This window comes from Ciconia boyciana, chromosome 7 (assembly GCF_034638445.1).
Source record: "Ciconia boyciana chromosome 7, ASM3463844v1, whole genome shotgun sequence".
NCBI classification, from domain to species: Eukaryota; Metazoa; Chordata; class Aves; order Ciconiiformes; family Ciconiidae; genus Ciconia; species Ciconia boyciana.
In genome coordinates, this window is record NC_132940.1 from 65,128,926 (window position 1) to 65,155,977 (window position 27,052).

A 27,052-nucleotide genomic window follows, 5' to 3' on the forward strand; every position below is an offset into this window, starting at 1 on the left:
TATATACAATACCTCTATCCTATTCTATTCCGATTCTATTCTATTCTATTCTGTTCTATTCCAATTCTATTCGATTCGATTCCGATTCTATTCACTTCCGGTTCTATTCTATTCTATTCCGATTCTGTTCTACTCTAACATATAACACCCGAAATGCCCAGTCTATGAACAGTGCGTATATATTTATGAAGGTATACCATATACATCTGTATCTGTACCGACAGCGCCTGTGTGTGTGAGTCCATATACACACACAGGCACGTACCTACGCAGCAGACGTAGCACACGAGCGTCCCGCGGTGCCCAGACGCCTACACAGTGCGTGTACATGCGCGTCCGTACCGCCCGTGCCCAGCGTCCCTCGCGCGCTCGCAGCACCGCTGCCGGGGGCGCGCAGCGGCCGCGCGCAGCAGCGGGCACAGCACGCGGTACCAGCTCCCCCGTGCCGCGGCCGTCCCGCCCGCGCCTCCGCCCGTGGCCGCCGTGCCGCGCAGGCGCACTGCCGCAGCGGCGCTCCGCGTGTCCGTGAGCCACGCACGTGCGTGGACCGCCCCTGGCCCCCCCCCCCCCGGTCGCGTCGGGGGAGCGGGCAGAAGGGGCGGGGCTGTGGGGCGGGGCCGCGGTCGGGACCGCCCCCCCCACCGTCCGCTCCGGGGCAGGCAGAAGGGGCGGGGGCGAGGGGCGTGGCCGAGGTTGGGACCGCCCCCACAGTCGGGTCCGGGGCAGGGAGAAGGGGCGTGGCCGAGGGGCGTGGCCGCGGTCGGGACCGCCTCCCCCCTCCCACCCCGAGCCCGGGCGCGCTGCTCCCGCCGCCCGCCTCCCGCCGCGATGTCCCGCCGCGGGCAGGAGCCCGACAGGTGAGCGGGGACGGGGGGACCGGCGGGCTCGGCTGCCCCCCCGCCATGCGCTGCTCCGCCCCGGCTCCCTCCCCAGCATCCCCGGGACCCCCCGGGCCTGCCCGGCAGACCCCGGCCACCCCCCGCCCCTATATCCCCCGGCAACTTCCCTTCCCCCTCCTCGCATCCTCCCCATGCCCTCTGCGCCCCCAGCCCCTCCCCACGCCTCCCTGCACCCCCAGCCCCTCCCGATGCCCCCAGCATCCCCCCATCCCCCCAGCATCCTTCCTGCACCGTCCCCATCCCCCATCCCCCTCATCCTCCTGTCTCCCCCATCCCCCAGCCCCCACTTCCACCCCGCCCACCATCACCCCCGCCCCATTGCCTCCCGTCCCCCCATCTCCCCCACCCTGCCGGGCCCCAGCGAAGGCTCCCTGCTCCCTGCCCCGCGCTGGCGCTGAGCCCAGACTGCCCTTCCTGCCCCCCAAACAAACAAACAAACAGACAAAAGCCGCAGCGGTTTTGGGGCGCAGGGCCCAGCCTTGCACCTGCAGCGGGGGCTCCCCAGGGCCAGGCCAGCAGCCGCCCGCCAGCCCCGGCCCCGCTCCGCATCCTCTGCTCCGGCAGACAAAAGCGCTGGGCGAGCCAGCCGCCTTCCCGCTCCGCCTGCCCTGCCCCGCCCCGCTCCACCGGCCCCGCTCCGCACCGGCCCCGCTCCGCACCGGCCCCGCTCCGCACCGGCCTCGCTCCGCTCCACCTGCCCCGGCCCCGCTGCCCCGGTCCCGCTCCACCTGCCCCGGCCCCGCTGCCCCGGCCCCGCTCCCCCGGCCCCGCTCCGCCCCGGCTGCAGCCCGGGTATTGCCAGAACAGGCGGCAGCTGGGGCCGTTTAGAAAGGAGCCCGGTTACCTCCTCCCCCCCAAGCTGTCGCGGCCAGCGGGGCCACCCCGCTTTGCTTTTGCTTCAGCAAAAAGGGGGAAGCAGCACGGCCGCCCTTGCGGGGCAGGGGATGGAGCTGGCGATGCCTTTCTTCCCTGCCGTTAATTGCGGGCACTAATTTCTTCGACTGAATAGGGCTGAGGTGGTTTGGTTTGGTTTGCTTTTTTCCTCCTTGCTTCCCTCCTCCAGAGCGTGTTTTTTAGCTTAGGAGGAGGGAAATGGAGCTGTGAGGGGGTACAAGCCTGCTGCAAACCGTATTTAGCAAGCCAGCGCTTGGTGGAAGGGTTGCACAAACAGCGCTTGGCTCAGGCGCCGTCTCTGGGGTATAGCCAGGCTGTGTCCAAATCCTGCAGATACTATGTCATTATATTTCTTTTTTTTTTAAGATACAGTTTGGAAGCACAAACCCCATTGTATAATTGCCCGTTCATGCCTGCGGAGAAGCCCTTGCCCAGTTTCTCCTGCATATCTAACTGGCCTCAGCACCGTTTTCCCTGCCCTTAACCAACAAACTCTTACAGCTCCAGGCTGCGTGGGAGCATTCCCATGCAGCTGCCTACTCCGCCGCGCTTCGCCCAGGACCCTGCTTTCTTGCATCGCTTCACCTAGTGCCTCAGCCATACGTTAGGGCATTTATTTTCCTGCCTCTACCATGACCACCTAGTCATTTTTTATTCTTTAATTTTGTGTTTGAGCTGCCCCAGCGCGGCAGCGGCCGAGGCTCTGAGCCCCGTGGTGATGCCCGCTCACCCCGGCGGCATCCCCCCGGTGCCGGGTGCTCCCCGGGGAGCTGGGGCCCAGAGCGGATGGGCTGCGGGTGCACGGCAGGCAGCCCGGGATGGTCAAAATCAGGCTCCTGAGCAGAGCTGCTGAAGAGTAACTTGCCGCGGCTTGGCTTTGCTGTTGCCGGCATCCCTTGGCATCGCCAGGGCGGCACCGAAATCCCTCGCCTGCCTCCAAAGAGTGGGGGAATATTTCATCTTTCCCTGCCCACGTGGCGTACGGCTGCCGTTCCAGCTGGCAGGGCGGAAGGGCTGGGATATTTGCTCGTGCCACCGAAGCGATGGGGAGCTGGATGTCACCTGCTGGTTTATGGTAACTGCGCCCAGGGCGATTCCCTTCCTCAGCAGCAGCTTTTATGGTGCTATTTGGTGGGGCTGCAGGGAGGACGTTGGGGAGCTTTGCGGAGCTCCATGGAAAGGTTTCCAGACCTGATCTTTATCCATAAACGCTAAAACCAGCACATTTCCCCTTCTAAAGAGCAAACGGAGACTGAAAGTTGGTCTGAATTTGCCACGGGCCACAAATTTGCCACAGGCACAAATGGGAGTCATCTGCCACGTGTTAGCCACCGTGTTTATCTGCGCTTCGTGCCTTGCTGAAGAAGATTGGTTGGATTGCTACCAAAACCGACGGGCGCCTGGCACACAAACTCCGGGCGCTTTGCAAAAGGGGCTGGCGCCGAGGGCTTGTGCCGGTGGGAAACGTGCAGGAGAGCCAGGCATCCCTGTGGGCCGGGGCGAGAGCCAGGGCCATGGGTGAAGTTAGGGAAAATTAATTTTTAACTCCAAGCCCCCCATTGTAAGTTACTTTATAACCTCCTTTTCCCTGGCCAAAACCGGCGAGCAATGCCAGCGGGCAGGGCGGTGGGTAAATGCCCGCTTGTGTGGAGGCACGGCAAAGGACTGATGGACCTGCTCATGTATCTCCCGTTTTGTCTTCCAGCGGAGCTGAGTCCCTCTCTTCAGATGAAAAAGGTACGGTAATTTTGTGAAATACCGCGCTTCAAATGGGATTGCTATGAGAAATGCCTATCCTTTGGAATGGAAACGACAGTTTTATAACTGCTGGCTTTAAAAAATGTGGTGTAATGCCTTAGTTTAATGGATAAGAGGAAAATATTTGGATTTTTTCATGCTGATTTTTAAAATTCATATTCCTTTGCTATGTATTCCCTTCCTCTGACCTGCATAGTACAAAAACACACCAAGAAAAGAGTTAAATCTTTTTTGAGCTTATATCCCCCAACTGCTTTTCTCTTGCAGAGGTGGTGGCTGGCGGTATGGAGGGAGAGGGCTCGGCCGAGGAGCACCCAGCGGGTGAGCACACACGTGGCTGGCTGTGCCATTTCCCCTGTCCTGGTTTTGGCTAGGCTAGAGTTAATTTTCTTCCCGGTAGCTGGTATGCTGCTGTGTTTTGGATTTAGGATGAGAATGGGGTGATACCACAGGGGTGTTTTAGTTGTTGCTCAGTAGTGCTTACACTGGTTAAGGACTTTTCAGCTTCCCATGCTCTGCCGGGTGCACAGGGAGCTGGGAGGGGGCACAGCCCAACTGGCCCAAGGGCTATTCCATACCATATGGCGTCATGCTCAGTATAGAAACTGGGGGAGTTGGCCGGGGAGCAGCGATCGCTGCTCAGGGACGGGCTGGGCATCAGTCAGCGGGTGGTGAGCAATTGCATTGTGCATCACTTGCTTTGTACATTCTATTATTATTATTTGCATCGTGCATCAGGTTTTTTGTACATTCTTTTATAATTATTATCATTATTATTATTATCATTATTATTATTATTATTTTCTCTTCCTCTGCTGTCCTATTAAACTGTCTTTATCTCGGCCCACGGGTTTTACTTTTTTTTCCCCTCGATTCTCTCCCCCATCCCACCGGCGGGGAGTGAGCGAGCGGCTGTGTGGGGCTCAGTTGCCAACTGGGGTTAAACCACGACATCCCCGCACCCTGATAAAACCACAGTGTAGACACTGCTGCAACTCCTCAAGTCACGTGCTTTGCAATACTGGTCTCTCTTCAACTTAACGTTTGTAAGAATAATTTATTAAAGCTGCGTATGGCGACTAGATGACCTGTAAAGGTCCCTTCCAATCCCAAGCATTCTCTGATCCCCATGAGTCACGTCGCTGGTGGGATGCACCAGCTCCCACCGATGCTTCTCCCACCTCACAGCATGTCACGGAAAACCATAATTTAGCTGGATGAACTGGGCCGTGCCACGGGTGAAGCTCCAAAATAGTCCCAGGTTGTATAAAACATTAAAATTAAGCATCTTGAACATCACAGGTATCCTTCAGAAGGGCCTGGGTGACCCCTAAGTCTCCTCTGATGCTGGGAGTTGATGCTCTGATGCTCCTCTCTGCCTAAGTATTTTTTCTACCTTGTTATATCATCTAACCCGCTGACCAACCTGATGTATGACACTTCTAGGTGTATCCTTTTACTTACCTGGGGCATTGCTTTATTTCATTCTGCCTGTGACTAATGGCGTGTAATTTTGTTAAGGAGAGGATGGTTCCGAAAACAGCTCCAGCAGTAGCTCGGAAGAGGAGTCAGGTGAGCATCGCATCGCGATTTAGGTATTTTCTCCCTTTTGAGAAGGTACGTTCAGTTTAAACGAGCTGCTTTTCATGGGAATAGTCTCGGGGTTATTGTATAAGACTCTTAATTCGGTGATTGCGTGCTGAAAAGCAGAATGATATTTTGTGAGCAAATTTCCTAGCCGCTCAGTTTTGAGCAGAGCAATAATAGAGGAGCAGCAGCTAATGTTGCTTTAGCCTCGTAGATGCAATACATGCAGATGTTTTTACACCACAGTAGTTGTCCGAACACCGAGAGGCTGTAAATCTGCTTAAAAGTTGGCAGCAAAAGTGGCAAAACAGGATGGACAGGAAAAGAATTAAAGGAAGCGTTTGCTGTTGATGAAAAGCCTGTGGGTTTGCGCTTACACGGGTTACACTACCAGCAGTTTATTCTGGTTTCCTGCAAGGCTGATAGTCTTTAGTTAAATAATTACAAAGCTTTTTCTCATCAGATGCGGAGGAGTCGGATGGAAGAAGGTCGGGTGAGTGTGCTTTTGTTTTGTTCCTTCTATCCGCCTTGCAAGGCGTGAGGAAGCCGACACGGATAGGTGACACACGAGGGCGACGATACGTGATGGCAAGAGAGCGGTTTAGTGCTGGCCCAGCCGTCACCTCCGTGTCCTTCGGTAAAACTCTTTGCTAGAGACCGTACCCAGGAAGGGGGGGTGCGTGGGGTGCATGCGCGGTGCACGCTTGCTGCCGCTGTTTGCAAATGGAGCCCGGCGCAGGGCTGCAGGTGCAGGGAGATGCCGGACGGCACGGAGGCACCCTTCCTCGCCCGCGCGCCACGGGTGGCCCCGGGTCACCGCAACCCCGCTGCGGCTCGGGGACTGGAATAGCATCGCTGCGGGAAGGGAGCCAACGCGCTGGCGGGTCTTCGCCTGATGTTTCCCAGGCTGTTCGCTGCAGCGATACGTTTTTCTCCCTCTCCCGCATCTGCCTGCCCAGGAGGGTGTTGATGTCCCAGGATGACTTTGGGACGGCCCGGCTGGAGTCCCTGCTTGCCCGGAGCGGTGGTGGTGGGATGGGGAGCAGGAGCAAGCGGCACAGCACCCGTGCCTCCGCACGCTGGCAGCCAGCCCGTCCTCACGCCTGGATGCAACAGCTCTGCTGCTCGGCTTCTGCAAAATGCACCCTTCGGGCTAAAAGCTTTTGCCCGATGTGTCAGCTCTGCTTGCTTTCTGTTGTCTTGGGGCTTAGTAAGGAGGATTCAGGCACTTTTAAATCACTTCAGGGACAAATACTCTGCAAATAGTGTGGTTACCTGCTCACTGGGAAGGGCTGTTGCCAGCTTCTGTGCCGGGGGGTTGAACTTTATACTTGGCACGATGAGACTCATCCTGGAGACGAGGCTTTTTTTAACCCCTATGAAAATTTACAGTAGTTTGGGCAAGTTATGAGCTCTTGACAAATTTTGTATCCTGATCTTCAGCTTCATCCCCACGCTGTGCAAAGCCTGCACACATGGGTGTGCAAGTGTGCCTGTAAGTACTTAGTCTTAGGAATATTCTCCTTAAGTATTTTTTAATGTAAGCAAATTAAACTAGTGGGTTGTCCTTGCTGAATATGGGAGCAGAAACCTGCTGGAGGCTGAGCTATTTGCTGCAAACTTCTTTTCTGTAGGTGAAGAACAAGAGGAGAAGGAATTGCTACCGCACTGCAATGAATCAGGTAGTAACAGATCTCTTGAGGGTTGTTTTTTTTTTCAGAGTCTTTAATTACTTTGCTTTTAATGAGCTGATCTTCCTGTTTTCTCACTAGGAGTGAACTGTCTGCCATCCTGTGAGCACTGCAGAAATGAAAATGTATGTTTAAAAAAAAAAAAACAAACCACAACCATATTTTTGCATGAGATAATCTGCAAATTGTAATTCTGCTCTCTCATCACCTTTTTAAGTATGTATTTTTCTTTTATCTATTTATATAGGACCAGAAGGAGCAAGTGACCCCCAGGAGACTTTCTGGAGGACAACATGTGTATGTTTTTTTTAATATAATGGGTATACGTTTATATTGTTCTCATCAAGATACTTCTCTCTTCAATTTAAGTGGGAAAAAGACTAATTTGCTGCACAAATACATTTGGAGTGATAACGGATGCCCCCAAATCCTTAAAAATAATCAATTTAGAGCAGCTGCCCATGCTGCCTGCAGGTGTTGGTCCAAGAAAGCTCTTAAGACAGCTTCTTGCCTGCCTCGTCTCGCTGCGGTAATTAACATCAGGCACATTTTTATGTGCTTTTTTTCAGTCTGGACACACATGAGGGGTCTTGCCCTGCTTCGCAGGAATACTCGTCCTCCCCGTTTGCACTGACCTTGCATTTTTTGTTGGATGCCAGCCTTGTGCTCCCTCTGTCTGGCTTGGAAGCTGTCATCAGCGTGTGACGCTGGTGTTGTCCGTGTATGACGTTGATGTTGTTGGTGTGTGAAGTTGGCTCCGACATCGATGGGAGCTGGGCTGAGCCCTTTGTGTAAAAGCAGCTGCCTCGTTTGCAGGAAACATTATGCAAAAATGTTCATTACAGCTATTTTGCATGCACTGGCTGGGTCCTCCCAGCCTGTTTTTAACACTCCAGCGACGGTTTAAACATAGAGACTGGAGAAAAAAAATTGTGCCTTCTGTGCTATTCAGATAAAAAGTGCTCTGCGCTTGTTGGGAAGGGAGTTTCTCTGTTATCCCTTGCAAACCGCATCGTTACAGTATTTACTAGGTGGTGGAAACTACACTAACCGGGTCACTCTTGCCCACGGCAGGGTGCAGCTGGACGCAGAGGGGACTTACCAGTGCAGCCTCACGGGCTTGATTTTTGAGGTAACGGGGGCCGTCAAAATCACATATTCCCTCTTATCCTGGAGCAAATACGCCAACCTCGTGGAAAAGCCGTGGATCGTGGGCGGCCCCCTCTTCGACGTGCGCTGCGACTCGGCCCCTGCTCTCACCTCCATCCAGTTTCCCCACTCCCTCTGCCTCGGTGGTGAGTGCCGGCCACCGGCCCGGCGGGCGCGGGAGGCTGCGGGCTCCCCGGCGCAGGAGGTGCTGAGGCGGCCCCGTGTCCCCGCAGATCATGGCGCTGGCATGGCCTTCAAGGTTTTGCACATCAAAGGCGAGGGCGCGGCCATCGAGCCCTCCGCCGACTACTCGGCCTCGCACGTGAAGTGGCTGGTGAGCTCGCTCTCGCCGGTGGGACCGCTCATCCAGAGCCAGGAGCCGGTGCAGTACCACGGTGCCGTCATCCTCTACAAAGTCGTTGACGAGCATCCCTCCTTATCCTTTCGGGTCTACGTGGCTACAAACAACGACTCCTTTATAAAGGTATGGCTCGTGGTGGGGGTGTAGGGCGGCGTGGTGTAGAAATACTGGCAGGGTGGGTTATGGGGGTGCTACGTTGAGGATGGGGTATGGCGAAGAGATGCTCTTCTCTCGCCCCGGTGTTTGCATGCAATGATATATATTTTTTTATATACATATATGTGTATTTTATATATATAATGAGACTTCCATACCAAAAAGGTCTACCAAGTTAGGATATGATATTTAAGGAATTATACTGGCCCACATGTTCACTCACAAGCTGCTATAGAAAAGAAATACATCAGAAACCTGTTTGCCAGCAAAATCCGTGGAGCTCAGGATTTGTACCTGAAAGAGCTCCTTGTCCTCTCACCCCTTCCCCCCTACGGTACGTAGGCAGAGACTAGGAGAGGACAGCAACAGATAACCTTCCTTTTGTTTGGGTTGCAGACTCTTCTATCTAATTTCACCCGTGTAGCACAATAGCTGAAGAAGTTTATTTGCTGGTTTTTGAGCGTGGTGTTTAGCGCACAGCTTTCTGTAAAGTTTGCCGTGTGGAACAGGTCACGGCCATTTCATAGAGCTGGGGACAGAGAAAAGCCCAGGGAGCCACATGAGCACAGGTTTTAAATGTTAATTCCTTTACTGAGACGAGTGACCTTTACATTGTATTTTTAAATTTTAGGATATCTCAAGAGCCGTAAAACATTCAAATAAGAAATTCATTAAAATTGACAAGCCCCCTGTATGCCAGAAATTACTACAGAAAGGAAAGAGGTATAGATTAGTTTGCGAGCCAGAAGCTGAAATAACTCCAGAGGTAAGTCCCTTACACAACCCTCATTTCGTACATTGTAGCTGGATTAGAAACATGGTACAAAATGGCAAATTGTGGTTCCTGCACAGGCACTAAGGGCATTTTTCACGTGCATCTGCCATCGCTGCAGAAGGCATTTGCCTCTTACAGCCCTAAAATTTTGGGATGAAATCCTGACGCCAAAGTCAACAGCAAAACTCTGGGGAGATTAGGGTTGGGCTCAGATCTGTGCCAACAGCCAAATACTCCTCTTTAGTTTATGTTTGGATAAATGTTTATTTTTAACATATTTACATTTGATAGGAAATTGAATTTGTTGATGGATCGCTCTTGAAACTAAAAAGTTACATCGAAGTCTATTTGGAGAAACCCGACGACTTCACCTTGTCTTTGGTTGAGCTGGAGTCTGATGCGACCGTATGGAAAGCAAAACTAAGAGAGAGTGAGTCTTTGGTCTTCTCCCCCAACTAGTTTGTTCCTGCTGAAAAGATGCAGGAGTCGGGATATAATTCAGCCCTTAGAGGCACCGAAATTCCTGCTGTTAAAACCGCGAGGTTTGGAGCTGGAAGTGACAAAACACAGAGAGAAGAGCTCTGGGAGGTCACGTAGCGGGTGTTGCAGTAACCTGCAGAATCCCTCACGAGCAAACAGGCAAAGGCTTCGGGGCTGTGGGGTGTGCAGGAGGATGCTCCGCTTTAATTTGAGTTATTAGGACGAATACGCAGTCTCTGTTGCATATTATAGATGGCGTGCTGCAGCAGCACGTTGGATAAGAGGGGAAAAATCATCTAATTATATAAAATCTTAGCTCAGCAGCCGGAGTCCATCCAACAGCTTGGTTTTATGCCCAAGAATTATTGGATGTAGGGCATAGCAATGGGAATTCCTACCTCACCTTTTGTTTCCTCTGCAAACTGTTTACCAGGTGACTGGATACATTACGATCAGAACAAAAACGAGCAGAAAAGAAGCGCAGTCAGTAAGTCGATTGGAAGATAAGTCGGGGTTGCTTATTTTCTGTGTACCTCGCTTGCTGCTGTAGCTCAAGTGATACGAAAGAAGTAACATCACCGCTCACTTGCTTCTTAGGTGTCAAGAAAAGGAAACCAGCCATCAGCATTTTGGAAGAAGAGGAGCTCTGTAGCAAAAAGCAAAAGACCGGCAATAATGCAGGTAGAGCATTTCTGTGTCATTTAAAATAACAGATTTGGGGTGGGTTTTTTTTTGTATCCCATTAATTGAACCTGAGCACACTTTTTTAAAGACTTCCGCGAATCTGAGCATGATATATAGGAGGAGAAAGCGCTGCTTTTGTAGATGCAGGATTTGTACCTACATTCGTATACTTGGGTACACTTTGTCATTCGTTCGGTCAGTAAATGGGGAGAAGCAGCTAGGAAATTTGCTTTCTAAGGGTCAGCTAAAATGATATTGTCTTCTAAGACTGGGAAACAGCGGCTGGTTTTGGAAGAGGTTTCCGCTACGCATCTCAGATTTTGCGTTTGGGATACCTCCTGAGCCATAATAGGCTGAATTTTTCTGAAAAAAAATCATCTCCTGTTTATTGTTGCCATGTGGTGTTCTGATGGTCAGAAATGCTTGGTGTCTGGGAGCTCCCACCCAGAAACTACTCATTTACTCAGTTACTTGGAAAAAATACAGAAGAAATAATGTTAGCTCAATAAATAACGAAAGAAATTAATCAGCAAAAGCAGCCGTGTAGGTGTTTATTTATGGGTGCATGTAGCCACCAGAGGGAGAGCTTCCATCCCTCAAAACCTCAGTTTTACGTGTGACTGGGGACACCGAGGAGGAAAGCAGCTGGGTCCGTGTAACCAGCGGGCTGAGGCTTCTGAACCGTTGTAATTAAAGGCAAAACCAAACATCTGGAGCAGCTGTAGGTTTCAAGAAAAACTGGCATCAGAACTCACCAGAAGGTAGCGAGTGCTTAGCATGGCCTTAACGGTACATGGCTCAAAATCTCTGGGTGCTTGGTAAGCGAACGTACGGTTCGTACCGTTTTTCTACTAGATGAATAGCTGCTTATAAATGGAAAAAAAATCCTTACAGCAGCCAGCATGCAATCAGAGTTGTCATCTTCATAAGCCAGGCTTCTTAGTCCTTCAGGTGCTTTTCTCCAGCGCTTGGCTCTGACCTTGCTGGATAATCTGAATAATAAGATCACCTTCATCGTATGTCCCCTGGCCACGCACAGAACGAAGAGTGTCATTTAGTGACAAGTTTAATGAGAAGAGCAATGTTCAATCTGATTTTTGTTTTCTGCCTTTTCAGATGGAATTGAACCAAAATTAACGGATCAACAGCTGATGGTGATCGCAAAGTTGTTTGGTAGGCAGTGGAGAGAAATTGCCATTGAGTGTCTTCAGATGGAAATGAAAGACATTGAGCAGATTCAGGCAACAGAGGAAGAAGTTAATATACAAAAATTTCTGGTGTTAAGCAAGTGGAGAGACAGAGAGCAAAGCAACGGAACTGCAGAAGCTTTGTACAGAAGTCTCCATGAAAAAGCGTCCTATGAGATACTGCAAGCCCTACAGGGTATCGCCTTCCCGTTATATTTATTTCATTACATCAGCGTGTTTCAGATGTATTTTAAGAATTCACATCAGAGGGTTTAGCAAATACCTAGCACATGTTTTACTACGTAGGTCAAAATTGTCTCCCTTCCCATTAGTAATGACTTTCTTTCTTGTGGCATTTTTATACTTCCCTTCAGAAACTGAGATAAAATGAATAATATTTTTGCACTGACTGTGTTGAGAGTACTCTCAGCATGACCTAGCCGTCACGGCCAGGCTAGTCAGCGTTATATACCCAAACCCATTCTTGGTTTTCTCAGGGAGTCTAAAGAGGAGACGTTTGGGTCTTATATATGTTAGGAAGGGTTAATTAAGACCTTCCCCTGACGGATGACGTAGCGGTTCGGTCCTGCAGACGCGTGTGTGTACGTATTTCCTTGCTGCCCATGGGTGCTCCCGCTGATTTCTGGGGGACTCCTTCCGTTCACTTCATCCTGCGCATACCAAAGTTGTTCAGTGGGCTGAGAACTCAACCAGCCAAGGGGAATCTTTCTTAAAAATGAAATTATTATTATTATTTTTTTGAAACAGGCAAAGCTTTGCTCTTTCTTAACTCTCCCTAAAAGCAGCCTGGCTTCCAAGGCTGGAGAGCTGCTCGTGCTCCCTCGCTCATCTGACCCTCACAAACCTGTCTGTGCCATAGCCTTGCGCTGGCTCGTAGGCTTTAATACATTTATTATTCAACTCGAATGTTGCGGTGACTTGTAGAGATCAGATAATCTGTGTGTGTTTGTGCATGTTCCTTCCCTCAGGTTTCTCGTCTTAGTGCTGAGCTGGCGAAGCCGCAGCTAGAAGGAGCGCGGTGGGAGCTTCCCCAGCCGGACGTTATCTCTGTCCACTTGCCCGGGATCTCGCTGAGATTCGGGAAGGAAGGTGCAAGGCAGCATCACTCAGCGGAAAGTTTAGGCAGCATCTTCGCAAGAAATGTGAATGAAATTTTGCGTGGATATAAGCACACTAAGACTTTCAGGAGCAATTACTCACGCGATGGATCCCAGCATCGCGGCCGGGAGTGCCGGGCTTCACGTACGGGCAAACCCAACACTGCCACCCAGCTTTGTCTCATTTGAGCCAGTCCTAAAAGACATGAACACTGGAAGAAACCAGTTTACCTTGTTCAGGTATATGATCGTTATCTGGAAAAGTTTTTATTTACATCAGGGAAAGACAGGGAGAAAAGTTATGCAGAAACTTTCGTCCCCTTAAAAAAAAAAAAATTGAACTGCTAAAATCATGAGGTACATTGTATTTCGCACAGATGCCCAAGATCAGGGAAGAATAATCCTAAACTTGCAGATAAATTCCTTTGCATAATCATTGTGTATATATACACATAATTACTGTATATACTCGTGTACATTCAGTCCTTGTTAAGCTATGGTTCTCTTTTCTAAAAACCCGATGAGTGGTTTCACGGGAGCACCACTATTAGCTCCAGGCAGCTTTGAATTTCCCCTGGGAATTTCTTCTTCACTCTTTTCTGTATAGTCTGTCTCAATTTTTACGAGTTAATTTTTTTACGGTGTATAATTTTTTTTTTATTACAAACTACTTTTTTTTTTTACTTGATTAATTTTAACTTGAATAGAATTAGGTGCTTAAACGAAAATGGGAGAAGCCAAAATCTCTGCGAAGGCTGTCACTCTGTCGGCAATGCACGTACTACAGAATGGTGAAAGATACGGAAATAATGTTATTTGCAGAAGAGAGCGGTGACCCGACACGGGAGATTGTCTTGTTTTTAAAGACACGGGGGTCTTTTGATCATCTTCCTCTGCGTATGTCTATGAAAGAAAAAGCATACTTTTAAAAAATAGGGATTAAAAAGGAAACATTTACACTATTTAGATGTGATTTTTGAATTTTTTTTTTAATTTTAGCCATTGGATGAAACGTTGCAAGGTTGTTGTATGTTGTGGGCCCTCCTCCCAACCCTTGATGCTCCACTGCTACGTACATCCCGGGGGGCTGAGGAAAAGGGCTGTGTTGGTGCCCAGGACCTCGCGGGCTTTTCTGCCAGCGGGGCTTTTAGGGGGAAAAAAAGCCGTGGGAGGCAGGGAGGCACGTGTGGGCTCTCCATCCATCCCCAGGCAGGGCTGCCCTTGGCTCTTCTCTCTGGGACAAGTGGGGGGAAATTGCCCTCAGGGGGACCTTTAAGATACCCGATGCAAACACAGCTCTAAGAGGACCCTCTGGTCAGCAGCAGCAATCAGTAAATCTAAGCTGGAAATAAGATGCTTATTTGTAATAATGAGGGTAACCGGATAGCGTAGCAGATGGTCAAAAGAGATGCTAAGGGCTTCAACCCTCAGGCTCTTAAAATCAAGAATGTTTTAAAAAACAAAAAAAGGATAATGTATTTCCGTGGTCTTCAGTTTGGCTTTGTCCAGTTCTTGCAGGCAGAAGGAATTAAGACGTTACAGTTGCACGAGGTTGCTCTTACCTTACAACTCGCTCTACGGGGCGGGTGGTCTGTGGGGCAGGGACCACGGATCTGGTTCTGTTAGAAAGCTCTGGGAATGTCTAAGATTATATTGTAAGAGCTGGTGTGGCGTGCAGGTAACCCCCATGCTTGGGGAAGAGGGGAGAGGATGAGGATGGCAGCTGTCCCCTCGGCATTTGGAAGAGCAAGGGGTCCCACCAGCCCCTCGGCATCAAAGGGGGCTGCTTGAGGGGTCCCCAAAGAGATGGGAGGGCAGAGCTTGGAGAAACCAAGCAAGGGGAGAGAGCTGAAGAACGAGGTGCTGATGGGGTGACGGGAGGCAGCGGAGGAGCTGGCTGGGACACGGCCAAAGTCACTGCTCGGCCGAGGGCAGATCGCCGAAGAGGTGATGGACGCCTTCGTCCGGGCTGGCAGACGTACTGCGGGCAGGAATTGGGAAGATAATCATCCCGGCATCGCTCCTGGCCTTCAAAGCTCTGCAGCAATCCTTGCCTCATGGAAACAAACAATTTAGCCGTTGATTTCGGTGAGGCCAGGATTTCACCCTGGAAACGATGTAACTGGCTGGAAAAATCACTGTAAATGAGGGTGAAATTGAGTGGGTTGCTTTGAGTGCTCAGTCTGAGAGAAAAATCCACAAGAAACACATCCGATGTGAGTAACAAGACGGAAACAGGATTTCAAAGTGTGATACCAGTCCTGAATGTTGCTATGGTATACCTTTAAAATACTTTGAATATTGCTGGCATGTAAAAGTATTCGTGCTATATCTCAAGGAAGGGGGGAAAAAAAAAAGTCACCACATTTTTTTTATGCAACCTTTAATTTTATTAGGCAATAAATAGAATAAATAAGGAATATCATCATAAATAAGTTGATTATTATAAATACGTTTCAGTTTCTGAAAATTACAGCTGAATAAATAAACCAGTTAAATTACAGTTGAGTGTTTGGTGGTTTGAGAACATTTTGGTACTACGCTGTAGCTTATTTTCTAGAAATCTAGAAGTTTAACGTGATGGCTTGAAAGGCACTGACAACAGCTCGCTAAAACGTGATATATAAGAAACTCTGTGAAATCTGATGCGCTTGGTTCCTGAAAAGCCCCCAACCACCTTGCAGGGTATCGACCCTACTATTTTTTTCTCCAAAACATCCTTAGGTGAGATTGATACGCGAGGGCTGGGCGCTCACAGCGAGCTCTCCGCAGAGGTCAGGTAGTTCATCATCCTGTTGATGGTGACCGTGCGGATTTGGAAGGCGTGAAGGATGCTGCAGAGCCTCATCCTCTCCTTGAAGGAGGTCAGCCCCGTGCCTGCCGGCGGCTGCGGCACGCTCCGGCTGCTGGTCTTCAGGGCCTGGGAAGAGGTAGGGGCATTACGAACGATCAGCAGAAAGGGGCTAAACCAAAAACCTCTTTAGATTTTTTTTTTTTCCACCCCGAGTGAAAAATGACACCGCTTCGAAATCAGAATTTATTCTCATAAATGAAAAATCTGAAATATTTAATGATATAATTAATAGACTTAGGATAAAATTTGAAATATTTAATGGCGTCATTAATAGATTTAGGATGCGCAGCTGTACTTTGCTTGAGACAACACTGTCCATTCATGCACAAAGGCTCTTTCTGCCCAGGAATAGATGCTTTTTTCATAATAAGCCTACAGCCAGCTTTGTCTAGCGACCCCTTAGACTGGGCTTATCTGCCCGTGGCCAGAATCTCCAGGCTATCGGGAGATGCTGCATCAATACAAAGGCAATTAACTTTTTTTAAAAGTAGCTTTTGCTAAACAAACAAGTAAGCTTTTAACTTCTATTCCCTGTACTCACTAATAATATGTATCAAAATTCATACATCCTATTTCATATTCAGTATACCAGGTGTACCACATTTCAGTATTTGGAAGAGAGATAGAGCGATGGCCCTGTATCTTTTTACTCTATTTTCGAGTTCTCTGAGGAACTGGGAGAAAATCCTGTACCCCATCTGCTCGCGAGAGCAGAGCGGTGGGAAAGAAGAAGGGCTGCTAAGGAGCCATACACCCGAGTCCTGATGTGGTGAGCATATCGGCAAGGCAAAAATACGAAGTGGGACACATAATTCCTAAGAATTAAGTCCCTTCTAGGAAAAACAGTAACAGACAACTTTTTAAATTACCAGATTAAAGAAAGGTCACTATTTGACTGACTACAGGACGGAGCACGCTGAATTAAAAACTTATTTGAGACAGAAATAGTAGAAAGGAAGGAGACAGAAATACTTACTTCCATCATTTCATCAATAGTCGCCAGCACCGATTGATCGTTGAAGTTCTTCAGCTCTGCCCTGTAGGCGTTCAGATCCTCATAGATGCCCTGCAGGCATTTACTCTGCAAAAGTCAGAATTATTAGGAAGTGCGGGAATCTCTCGTTAAATGCTTTAAGCACACCCCAAGCAAAAGAAGGGGTTCTTTTGGGAAACTTGCAGTTTACCATATCAAAAGTAGATCTTTCCAGTGCCGGACAGTTTCCAGTCTGCAAATTAAAGAAGAAATGAGACATGGTGATTTTGTGGAAGTGTGAATTATACCGCTGTTCCACGAAAATATGATGCTGCTGAAACTTGATTTTTATTTTTATTTTTTTTTTTTACCGCTGGATCCTCAGATGTGCAAGCTTTTATCGTGTTGATTCGATTCTCAGTGATATCTTCAAGATCAACCTCTTCAAGGGTACATTCAAATCCCAGCGTGCCAAGCTCCTGCGTTAAAAAGGAATAAAAAAGGGTCATTGACTCAGCTTTATGGTACCGTATATATATATATGTAAATACACACAATTATAGGCGATGCGTCACAGCTGTCTGCACTTAGCTGAATGCTAGGAATGAGGCTGTGTGGAGGACTATGGTTAAACATGAAAGCTAGCAAATAAATAGACGAAGAGGCTGAAATGCACGCGGCAGTTGTGTTTAATGGGAATAAGCTCAGGCTTTGCACGGATTTGTTTTATATGTTGTTGCGAATTGCGCTGCCCCCATTACTTTAAATTATTCTCTCAGACATCGAATCTATTGAGAACTTTCTGCCGCTATAGTTTCAAATGTAAAGTATCTCTTAAAAAGTGAAAAATAACTAATACCATCTGCATAGACATTACCAGTGCTCACTGATGCACTGCAAATGTGGGAACAATGCACCTATTTAGTGGTGGGGGTTTTTGTGGTTCTCTGAGACGAAGCTTGCAACGATAGCAGGGAATTTTAGCAAAAAAAAAAAAAAAAAAATCCCCTGGGCACTATTGCCAGGGGGCTTTAATGTGGAAAGATGCTACAGCACCAAACCAACGACACCAGCAACGTAACGACCAAGTCGGGAGCAAGTATTTCCTGAGCCAGCTCTGCAGGGACCTTAGAGAAAGAGCATGGTCAAAACTGAGAGGGCTCAAACCGGCTGTTGATGCGTCGCTGGTGCCGCCAACGGCGTGTGTGTTTCTGTGGGGCTGCAGTGAATAAGGGCTGAGAAAGACACCTGAGCAAATCCCCATCCTAAAGGGCTGGCCAGAGGAGGCACGAAAGCAAAGACCAGGTATGGAGTCTTAAAGGGAGTCTACAGAGAGCTTCTGCCCGCCTGGGTACCCTCAGCAACCCGTCACTGCCCTCCTGGGTACTGTCACTGCCTATCACTGCCCTCCTGGGCACCATCACCACCTGCCTGGGTACCCTCACCAACCCATTACCGCCTGCCTGGGCACCATCGCTGCCCCACCACTGCCCCATCACCGGGTACCATCACTGCCCCATCACCATCTGCCTGGGTACCATTTCTGCCCCATCACTGCCCTCCTGGGTACCCTCACCAACCCATCACTGCCCTCCTGGGCACCATCACCGCCTGCCTGGGTACCCTCACCAACCCATCACTGCCCTCCTGGGTACCATTGCTGCCCCATCACTGCCCCATCACCAGGTACCATCACTGCCCCATCACCGCTCTCCTGGGTACCATCACTGCCTGCCTGGGTACCCTCACCAACCCATCACCGCCTGCCTGGGTACCGTCACTGCCCATCAGTGCCCTCCTGGGCACCATCACTGACCTCCCGGGTACCGTCATTGCCCATCAGTGCCCTGCTGGGCACCATCACTGACCTCCTGGGTACCGTCACTGCCCATCAGTGCCCTGCTGGGCACCATCACTGACCTCCTGGGTACCGTCACTGCCCATCAGTGCCCTGCTGGGCACCATCACTGACCTCCTGGGTACCGTCACTGCCCATCAGTGCCCTGCTGGGCACCATCACTGACCTCCTGGGTACCGTCACTGCCCATCAGTGCCCTGCTGGGCACCATCACTGACCTCCTGGGTACCGTCACTGCCCATCAGTGCCCTGCTGGGCACCATCACTGACCTCCTGGGTACCGTCACTGCCCATCAGTGCCCTCCTGGGCACCATCACTGACCTCCTGGGTACCGTCACTGCCCATCAGTGCCCTGCTGGGCACCATCACTGACCTCCTGGGTACCGTCACTGCCCATCAGTGCCCTCCTGGGCACCATCACTGACCTCCTGGGTACCGTCACTGCCCATCAGTGCCCTCCTGGGCACCATCACTGCTCTCCTGGGTACCATCACTGCCCCATCGCTGACCTCCTGGGTACTCTCACCAACCCATCACGCCTGCCTGGGCACCATCGCTGCCCCACCACCGCCCCATCACCAGGTACCATCACTGCCTGCCTGGGTACCCTCACCAACCCGTCACCGCCTGCCTGGGCACCATCGCTGCCCCATCACTGCTCTCCTGGGTACCCTCACCGCCTGCCTGGGCACCATCACCAACCCGTCACTGCCCTCCTGGGCACCCTCGCTGCCCCACCACTGCCCCACCACCGGGTCCCACCGCTGCCCCATCACTGCCCATCTCCCCTCCCCAACCCGCCGCCCGCCCGGCCCCTCGCAGACCTTCAGCCGGTGGAGGGACGCGTTGGCGGCCGCCAGCAGCTCCCGGGAGCGGCTCAGCCCCTCGGCCAGGCTCTGCCGGGGGGGCGGCGGCGGCAGCGCCCGGGCGGGGGCGGGCAGGGCCAGCGCCAGGCAGAGCGCGGGCAGCAGCGCCCAGGGCCCGGCCCGCTGCCTGCAGCCCCGGCCGCCGGCGCTACGCGGCGCTGCCTGCCCGCCGCTGCCCGCGCTGCCCGCCCTGCCCTGCTGCATGGTGCCGCTGCCGCTGCTGCTGCCGGTGCCGCTGCCGGTGCCGCTGCCGGTGCCGCTGCCGGTGCCGCTGCCGGTGCTGCTGCCGGTGCCGGCGGGGCCGCGGCGGCTCTTATAGGGGCGGCGGGAGCGGGAGTTCCCCCGCTCCTTCCCTTTCCAGCGGCGGGCGCTGCGCGGGCCGGGCGGGGGGCAGGCAGCACTCATCCCGAGAGCGGCGGGGCCGCCGCCCGCCGGGAATCCCGCACCCGGGGCGGGGGTGGCCCGGGGCTGCTGGGGCCGCTGCCGGCGCCTGAGCCTGTGCCGTGGTTTAAGTCCAGCCGGCAACTGAGCCCCCCCAGCCGCTCGCTCACTCCCCCCCGGTGGGATGGGGGAGAGAATGGGAAGGGTAAAAGTAAGAAAACTCGTGGGCTGAGTTAAAGACAGTTTAATAGGGAAAGCAAAAGCCGCGCACGCAAGCAAAGCAAAACAAGGAATTCATGCGCCCCGTCCCATGGGCAGGCAGGAGTTCAGCCATCTCCAGGAAAGCAGGGCTCCATCCCGCGTAACGGTGACTGGGGAAGACAAACGCCATCACTCCCAACGTCCCCCTTCCTTCTTCTTCCCCAGCTTTCTGTGCTGAGCATGACGGCGTATGGTGTGGAATGTCCCTTTGGGCAGTTGGGGTCAGCTGTCCCGGCTGTGCCCCCTCCCAGCTTCTTCTGCCCCTGGCAGAGCATGGGGAGCTGAAAAGTCCTTGACCAGTGCAGCAACAACTAAAACATCTCTGTGTTATCAACGCTGTTTTCAGCACAAATCCAAAACACAGCCCCATACCAGCCACTATAAAGAAAATTAACTCTATCTCAGCTGAAACCAGGACAGCCTGGCTGGGGACGCTGCAGGGCAGAGCTGGGCGAGGCTGGAAGGACTTTACTCAGGCACGTACTGCGATATTAGTTAGCGTTCTTTGTCCGAAAGGAGGAATATTTAGCTCAGATACCTTCGGCGGTCTCCGAATGCAGCTGCGATTGAATAGACATTGTGCACAGAGCAGGTATCTCCGGGGGAGCTGTGCTGGATGGAGGTGCCTCTTCTCAACGGCCTTTGCAGGCAGCGTGCAGCAAGCTTACAGCCCAACAAGAATTACTTACCCTCTGTGCGCGTGTGGCACCCCACTAAGCTTCTCCATTTCCATTCTTTATTATTAAAACCTATCATGGTGAGATGTTGCTAATGACTATGCATGAAAACCTGCTTGGAAACTTGCTTTTTGCTGACACACTTGGTAGACTCGCCTGATATTTCTATGTTTGTTCATATTGCACATGGCCGTTCTTATCCCCGCCAAACGGCTGTAGAAAAACTTTTCTATCCGTTGGGTCTGCCGTGAAGTCAATGGGAGTTTTGCTATCGACTTGGAAGGGAGCAGGATGAATCAAGAGTTTTATATCACATTTTCAGATTCTTTTTATTTTAATTGACATCTTGTTTCCCATAAGCAGGTTGTGGTGCGTCTAGAGACTTACTTTGCTAGAATACCAGCACTGCATAATTTTCCAATTTCACTGTGTGTTTTCCATTTCTGCACTAGTCATTAGGCTGCGGGCTGTGGTTTTAATCTTGTGTAGGAGACTTTTTTCTTTTCTGATGCAGAAGTGAAAGAGACCTTCGGCGTATGCTTGCATGAGTGTTCTTGAAAAGGCATCAGTTTGGCTTTCCAGGTTTCTTTGCCCAATGCTCGGTCATAGCGTTGCCCTCAGCAGCAGGGCATGAGGTTTCTCTTCAGGTGGGACACTGACGCACAATCTGGACAACAGCTTCTTGTTCATGGCATTCCTCTGCTGCACTTAGGCATGTACTGTGATATTAGTTAGAGTTCTTTGTCCAAAAGGAGGAATATTTAGCTCAAATACCTTCAAAGGTCTCTGAATGCAGCTGCGATTGAACAGACATTGTGCACAGAATAATTATCTCCGGGGAAGCTGTGCTGGAGGTGCCTCTTCTCAACGGTCTCATGGGCCAGGAGAGAGGACTTTCCTTCCTGCTGCCAAGTCCCAGCTCCCGGAGGGATTTCTTTGTGACCCGAGGCAGTGAGGTGAGGGAAAAAAAAGGGCTAGAGGGTGTCCAATATGTGCTGCTGAAAGCTGGCTGGGATGGCAAGAGCATCTTCTCGGAGGACTCCACCTCCAAAGGGCCCCCCAGCAACCCCCAGCCACAGGGGACTGGAAAATACAGGCTACACAAGTAGGACAGCCACACAAGTAGGACGTCTCTGATTCCCTTTTATGCAAAACCTTGAGCTATATTTTGCTTTCTTCATGTAATTTCTATCTCTCATGATATATGGCTCACAGACAATTTGCAAGGAATGTCTTGGGGTGCACAGGTTCCAAAGCATTTCTCTTCCAAAGCTTTCTTGGACAGTGCTCCCTCAGCCCAATGATTAGGTAATGTATTACTGAAGCACGGGGTGGGTTTAATTTGCTGATAAAATGGAATATATCCTAATACTGGTGAGTGAATTTTTTCCTGGTAGGAGAAGAAATAACTGAATGTTGCTACATTTGCTGTTTTACAAATAGGAAGGTTTTTCTCAATTATGTATAAAGAGCCATGCCCGAATGATACTGTTGTATCAATGATTTACCCCATGCAACGCTACAGGCTTGGGGAAGAGTGGCTGGAAAGCTGCCTGGTGGAAAAGGACCTGGGGGTGCTGGTCGACAGCCGGCTGAATGTGAGCCAGCAGTGTGCCCAGGTGGCCAAGGAGGCCAACAGCATCCTGGCTTGTATCAGGAATAGCGTGGCCAGCAGGACCAGGGCAGTGATCGTGCCCCTGCACTCGGCACTGGTGAGGCCGCACCTCGAATGCTGTGTTCAGTGTTGGGCCCCTCACCACAAGAGAGACATGGAGGGGCTGGAGCGTGTCCAGAGAAGGGCACCGGAGCTGGGGAAGGGTCCGGAGCACAAGGCTGATGGGGAGCGGCTGAGGGACCTGGGGTTGTTCAGCCTGGAGAAGCGGAGGCTGAGGGGAGACCTCATCGCTCTCCACAGCTGCCTGACAGGAGGGTGTAGAGAGGTGGGGTCGGTCTCTTCTCCCAGGTAACAAGCGATACGATGAGAGGAAATGGCCTCAAGTTGCACCAGGGGAGGTTTAGACTGGATATTGGGAAATTTTACTTCACTGAAAGGGTTGTCCAGCATTGGAAGGGGCTGCCCAGGGAAGGGGTTGAGTCCCCATCCCTGGGGGTATTTAAAAGCCGTTTGGATGAGGTGCTCAGGGACATGGTGTAGTGGTGGGCTTGGCAGTGTTAGGTTTATGGTTGGACTCGATGATCTTAAAGGTCTTTTCCAACCTAAACGATTCTGTGATTCTGTGATTGTCACCACACATTTATTTTCCTGATAGCATCCGAAACTGAAGTCCTTGCCATGCCTGGCTGCTGAAGATCCTTGTACCTCTATTGCAGGATCAGAGGTGATAAACCCACCAAAGCTCTAGCATTTGTAATCATGCTCTACAGACCCAAATCCCCCCAGAGCAGCAATCCCACAGGTATTGCGGTGAGAGTCCCTGGGGCAGATGCTGAACACGATGTTAACATGGTGCTTGGGCTAGTTTGGATGAGTGGTGAGTTGAACCTGGCCAGTTTCTCCTCCTCTTGCTCAATTTGTACCATATCTGTATCTCTGCCCAACTGCAATTGCGTTTTGGTCATGGACTGAACGCGAGTGCACTCCTCTGTAAGGCACTTTTTACTGAGATTTGTCTCAAAGTGATGTATAAGGTATTAACTGCTGGGTCCTAGCAATGAGGTAATAAAGTCTTAATGATACGTTTATTCTGGGCAGACGTTATATCTGTTTTTCATTCCTAGCCTCATCCATCTGTCTGCCTCCTTCGTCTCAAAGCATCCTATACTTGACCAGTCTTGAGTCTGATTGACGCATCTCGATAATTACTGTGCACGGTCCGCTCTTTGAGCAGCTCGGTGGCTGCTTTGCTCGGGGCAAGCATGGCCTCGTGGCCAGCCCGGAGGTGCGGGAAGCAACGCATCTCAGCATCGGGGCTGGTGCTGCCGTCCCCGGGCTGCTCCGGTCCCAGGCGCTGGCGGTCTTTCTCCCTTAGCTGCAAAATGTGAATAACTGTAGATCTATGGGCTGGGCTTTGATGGTTCTTAGTGATGACATACAGCCTAACTTCTAATATTAATATTATTTTAGGGAGTTAGACATAAGAATATTTTTTACATCAGCAGCATCCAAAAGTGAAAATCGAGTTCTTTTGAAATTGAAAAATCCATGTCCTTTTTATTGCATAGTGTGTCTTGATCTAGGTACCCATCTCATCAGGCAAATGAAGGATTATGGAGGTGGAGCGATGCATTTGTTATTAAAGCAACAAAGATAGAGATATATCACGTACACATTTAGAGATACAGTGCAGTAATTGCATACCATAGTCTATTAAAACTGTTAGAAGATGTACGATTTTACAGGAGAAAATGGAATTCCACTGACTTTATTTCAACCATAAATTGCTCTTGCTGAAATTAACCTCCAGAGAAAAATAAGAACCGTTCTGGGTCTAGCAGTAAAACTGTAACATTATTGTAGTCAAAACTGGATGAAACTCTGTTCTTGGCTACGCTGCACTCAACCAAAACAATACTTAAAAATCCTATTTGAAAAAGAAAGGGAAAACTATAATAATAAAGAAACCCAATTAGAAAAAACCAAAACCCCCAAACCCCTCAGCTCAGTTTAGTTTTGAGGACTGTATATGCGAGTGATGAGCAATAGGATCTTCTCCAGCCACACTGTTCTAAAAAACTGGGAGGTTCCTGGAAATGCGTGCTGACACGAGGCCCTGCGGTGCTAACCTTTTGTTTCAGTCTTGGCTTGCCTTCTCTCCCCTCTTACAAACAGCAATCTAATTTTTGTCTTCATGAGTGCCCTCAAAGTCCAAGCTAAATGAAGACCGCCCTGCCTTCAGAGTAAGCTACGTATGAAGAGCCATGAGCATCGCACGCCGTCCTCGCCATCGTCAGCTGTGTGCTGCGGTGAAATGGGTGGTGAAGGATATTTCCTAACCGGGTCTCCGGTTGCGTGGTGTTATTTCTCCTGTAACCTGTCAAATTACGTGAAATTTCTTCATTAGCAGGCCAGCTCCCAAACCCTTCGTGAAGGTCATGTAGCGACTTGTAACATATCTTCAATGGGAAGACATGGGTTATTTGTAGGAGACTCCTATTCCTCGTAATTATAATTATATCTAATTATGCAATAAGTTTATATCTATAATTATGCATTAATTATATATATATACAAATTAAAGCTGCAGTATGATTGTATCGCAGCTAGGCTGACAGTTAATTGTAGATAGTTGCTACATAAAAAGAACTGCAAACTGTTGTGTGGAATAAGATTTCTGGATGCTTCAGTAAATAAAACTAATTTTTATGCTATTTACCACTCTCAGCACATATGGAGGATTGATCACAGATCATTTTTTTGCTCCTGGATAATTCTTTTTGAAGATCCGGGGTCAGGGATCTCACCAAAATAGCCTCACTGACAGAAGCGTTGCTTCTGATTCATGTTGGGAACCGATGGCTCCATAAAATGGGAAAGCAAAGACTTGAAACTTGCCTGGTGTTTTTTTGGCCGTTGGTGCTTATTCATTGAGGAATCCCCTGAAATACATAACCCTAAGCATGTGCTGAAGTTTCACTGATTTGAAAGCTAAAGGCAGATCATTAAATGTTATTTCTGAGTCAAAGCGGCTTTCCTGAACCCGCAGTCAGCACACTGAAACCCAGAAGATCCTGGGTGTTAACCACCTGCATCTCTTGGCTCTTGGCTCTTCCAGCTGTCGCCGGAGGTCGTGCAGTTTTCCCCGTGACCCTCCCGTGTGCTGCAGCATCTCTGCTCTTCACTGCGGGTTTCTGGCTGTTGGCTTCCATGTGACAGTCTGGCACCTTTGCGTCCTTAGGTGGCCAGCCAGACTGGGGACCCCCAAATTCACGTGGTATTTGCAGGCTCCACTCCAAAGCTCGAAACCACGTGCCGGGGTACAGCCTTTTCCAGGAAGGGGATGGAGCTGGTGGTGACCGCTGGATAGGTGCCGTAGCTCCCTAAAAAGCACGCAGGTATTTGGAATGGTTACATTTTGGACAGGTAACTTCTCACACTGAAATGGGAGGGTTTTTTGAAGAGCATCCTAGAACGTGGGGGGAAAGGGAGGGTTTTTTTAAATCGACCTATGCCTGACATAAGACAAGAGTTACATTTTTTAATCCCAAATTTTTTTCAGCTGCTTTTTCAATTGGATCTAGGAGCTGATTATTTTTCCCCCATCACCAACTGGCTGTGTTTACTGCAAGGTTAACTGCGACGCTTTCTGTTAAGGGAACGTCAGCACCCATCTCAGCATTGTCACTCTAAGGGATTCCCATACTTAACTTGCAATGCTTTACAGAAAATAAAAGATGTGGGCAAAATCCAGGAACCCTTACCCACAGCAACAGGGTTGGTGATGTGGGTAGAACTCTCCATCAACCCTGTGGGTTTTGTTTTAAAGTTTTATGACATTAACAGAAATAAAAAGCTCCTATGAGGACCTTCTCAGGGCTGGAAGGTGCTGCAGTGCGGAGGGGTGGGTGCCGAAGCCTGGGGCACCACGTCGGTCCCCTGGTCCCTCCATCAGAGCACAGAGCGGTGGTGCCTCTCCCACCCATCACCCTGGGGCCTCAGGACCCCCATGGGATCCTCCTTTGTCTCCTTGTCTTCTCTGCCCCCCTCGCCCTGAAAACACCCGGGTGAGTAACGCGACTGGTGCTAGCGGTGCCTGTGGTTTCGTGTGTGGGGAGGGAGCACTGGTCTCTGCGGAGCGCAGCGCTGCCAGGCTGCCAGCAAGTTCAACACTCCCTCTTTCGCTCTTGTTTTCTGTTTCCATCCACTGCAGCGTTTCTCAACTCCGCGTGCTTTTTTTATTGTTCTTTCACCCGTCCCTTTCCTCTCCTGCCTGGGGGTGCAAAAGCTCCCGCAGGTTCCAATGCTGCGGCTCTGACCCGATGGGCAGGCAGGAGGAAATGGTGATGGGAGAAAGGGGTGACTGTAGTTTTGCTCTCTTCTTGCTGGTTTTCTGTTCGCCATTTCACCTGGCAGCGGTGATGCACCCAGGAAAAAAACCAGGAGCGTTGATATTGGTTGACCAGGAGGTGCATCAGCGCAACATTTTTTTTGCATTTCTTTGATGCAACGTGATTGTCTGAATCACATTAGTGATGGATTCAACCCTTCACCCCATCCTGAAGAAGAAGGATGGGGAAAGAGTTCATGCTTTCGGTGCTGAGCCAGCCGATCATGCAATACCCAAGAATACTTACTGAGATGCACAGGTCAGAGTCTCGAGTGCTTGAGGATACCCGGAGAGCTGCTGGCGTGACTCACGGGTAGAGCATTCCCCGATGAGAGAGGGAACCGAGCTCCAGTCCCAAGAACACGTATTTGGTAGGAGTTATTCGAGCACCCGTCCCCCTGGGGAATGCTCTGCCCAGGATTTCATGCCGGGGCGAA

The 27,052-nt window shown here is 50.4% G+C and overlaps 2 protein-coding genes across 3 annotated transcripts; one reads left to right on the forward strand and one right to left on the reverse strand.

Moving 5' to 3' along the window:
* The first annotated feature begins 756 nt into the window (after window positions 1-756).
* Window positions 757-13,680, forward strand: LOC140654749 (caspase recruitment domain-containing protein 8-like). 2 transcript variants are annotated; one of them, XR_012043508.1, is made up of 17 exons: window positions 757-857; window positions 3,499-3,530; window positions 3,819-3,872; window positions 5,073-5,123; window positions 5,602-5,631; window positions 6,773-6,820; window positions 6,911-6,954; window positions 7,077-7,126; window positions 7,904-8,124; window positions 8,212-8,462; window positions 9,127-9,261; window positions 9,562-9,700; window positions 10,184-10,237; window positions 10,348-10,431; window positions 11,551-11,817; window positions 12,611-12,979; window positions 13,447-13,680. XR_012043508.1 is itself a non-coding variant. In XM_072868452.1 (16 exons), exons 1-16 carry the CDS (start codon window positions 829-831, stop codon window positions 12,622-12,624), a joined length of 1,503 nt encoding a protein of 500 aa, XP_072724553.1. In that variant the 5' UTR covers window positions 757-828; the 3' UTR covers window positions 12,625-13,680. The 2 variants fall into 2 exon arrangements, 1 of the variants encoding a protein (XP_072724553.1); XM_072868452.1 differs by having other exon boundaries at window positions 12,611-13,680.
* A 1,811-nt stretch (window positions 13,681-15,491) lies between these two features.
* IL12A (interleukin 12A) lies at window positions 15,492-20,660 on the reverse strand. Its single transcript, XM_072868508.1, has 6 exons — window positions 20,623-20,660; window positions 19,250-19,472; window positions 16,938-17,045; window positions 16,778-16,819; window positions 16,570-16,674; window positions 15,492-15,659 (listed from the first exon to the last, which is right to left on the reverse strand). Exons 1-6 carry the CDS (start codon window positions 20,658-20,660, stop codon window positions 15,492-15,494), a joined length of 684 nt encoding a protein of 227 aa, XP_072724609.1.
* Between the last annotated feature and the right edge of the window lie 6,392 nt (window positions 20,661-27,052).

Coding starts and splice junctions, on each gene's coding strand:
- LOC140654749 (XM_072868452.1), top strand. CDS start 829: ATGTCCCGCCGCGGGCAGGAGCCCGACAG. Junction 3,531..3,818: donor CCTCTCTTCAGATGAAAAAG/GTACGGTAATTT, acceptor TTTCTCTTGCAG/AGGTGGTGGCTGGCGGTATG. Junction 8,125..8,211: donor CCACTCCCTCTGCCTCGGTG/GTGAGTGCCGGC, acceptor GTGTCCCCGCAG/ATCATGGCGCTGGCATGGCC.
- IL12A (XM_072868508.1), bottom strand. CDS start 20,660: ATGGAGAAGCTTAGTGGGGTGCCACACGCGCACAGAGG. Junction 16,820..16,937: donor GCACATCTGAGGATCCAGCG/GTAAAAAAAAAA, acceptor TTTAATTTGCAG/ACTGGAAACTGTCCGGCACT. Junction 16,675..16,777: donor AAAGATCTACTTTTGATATG/GTAAACTGCAAG, acceptor TGACTTTTGCAG/AGTAAATGCCTGCAGGGCAT.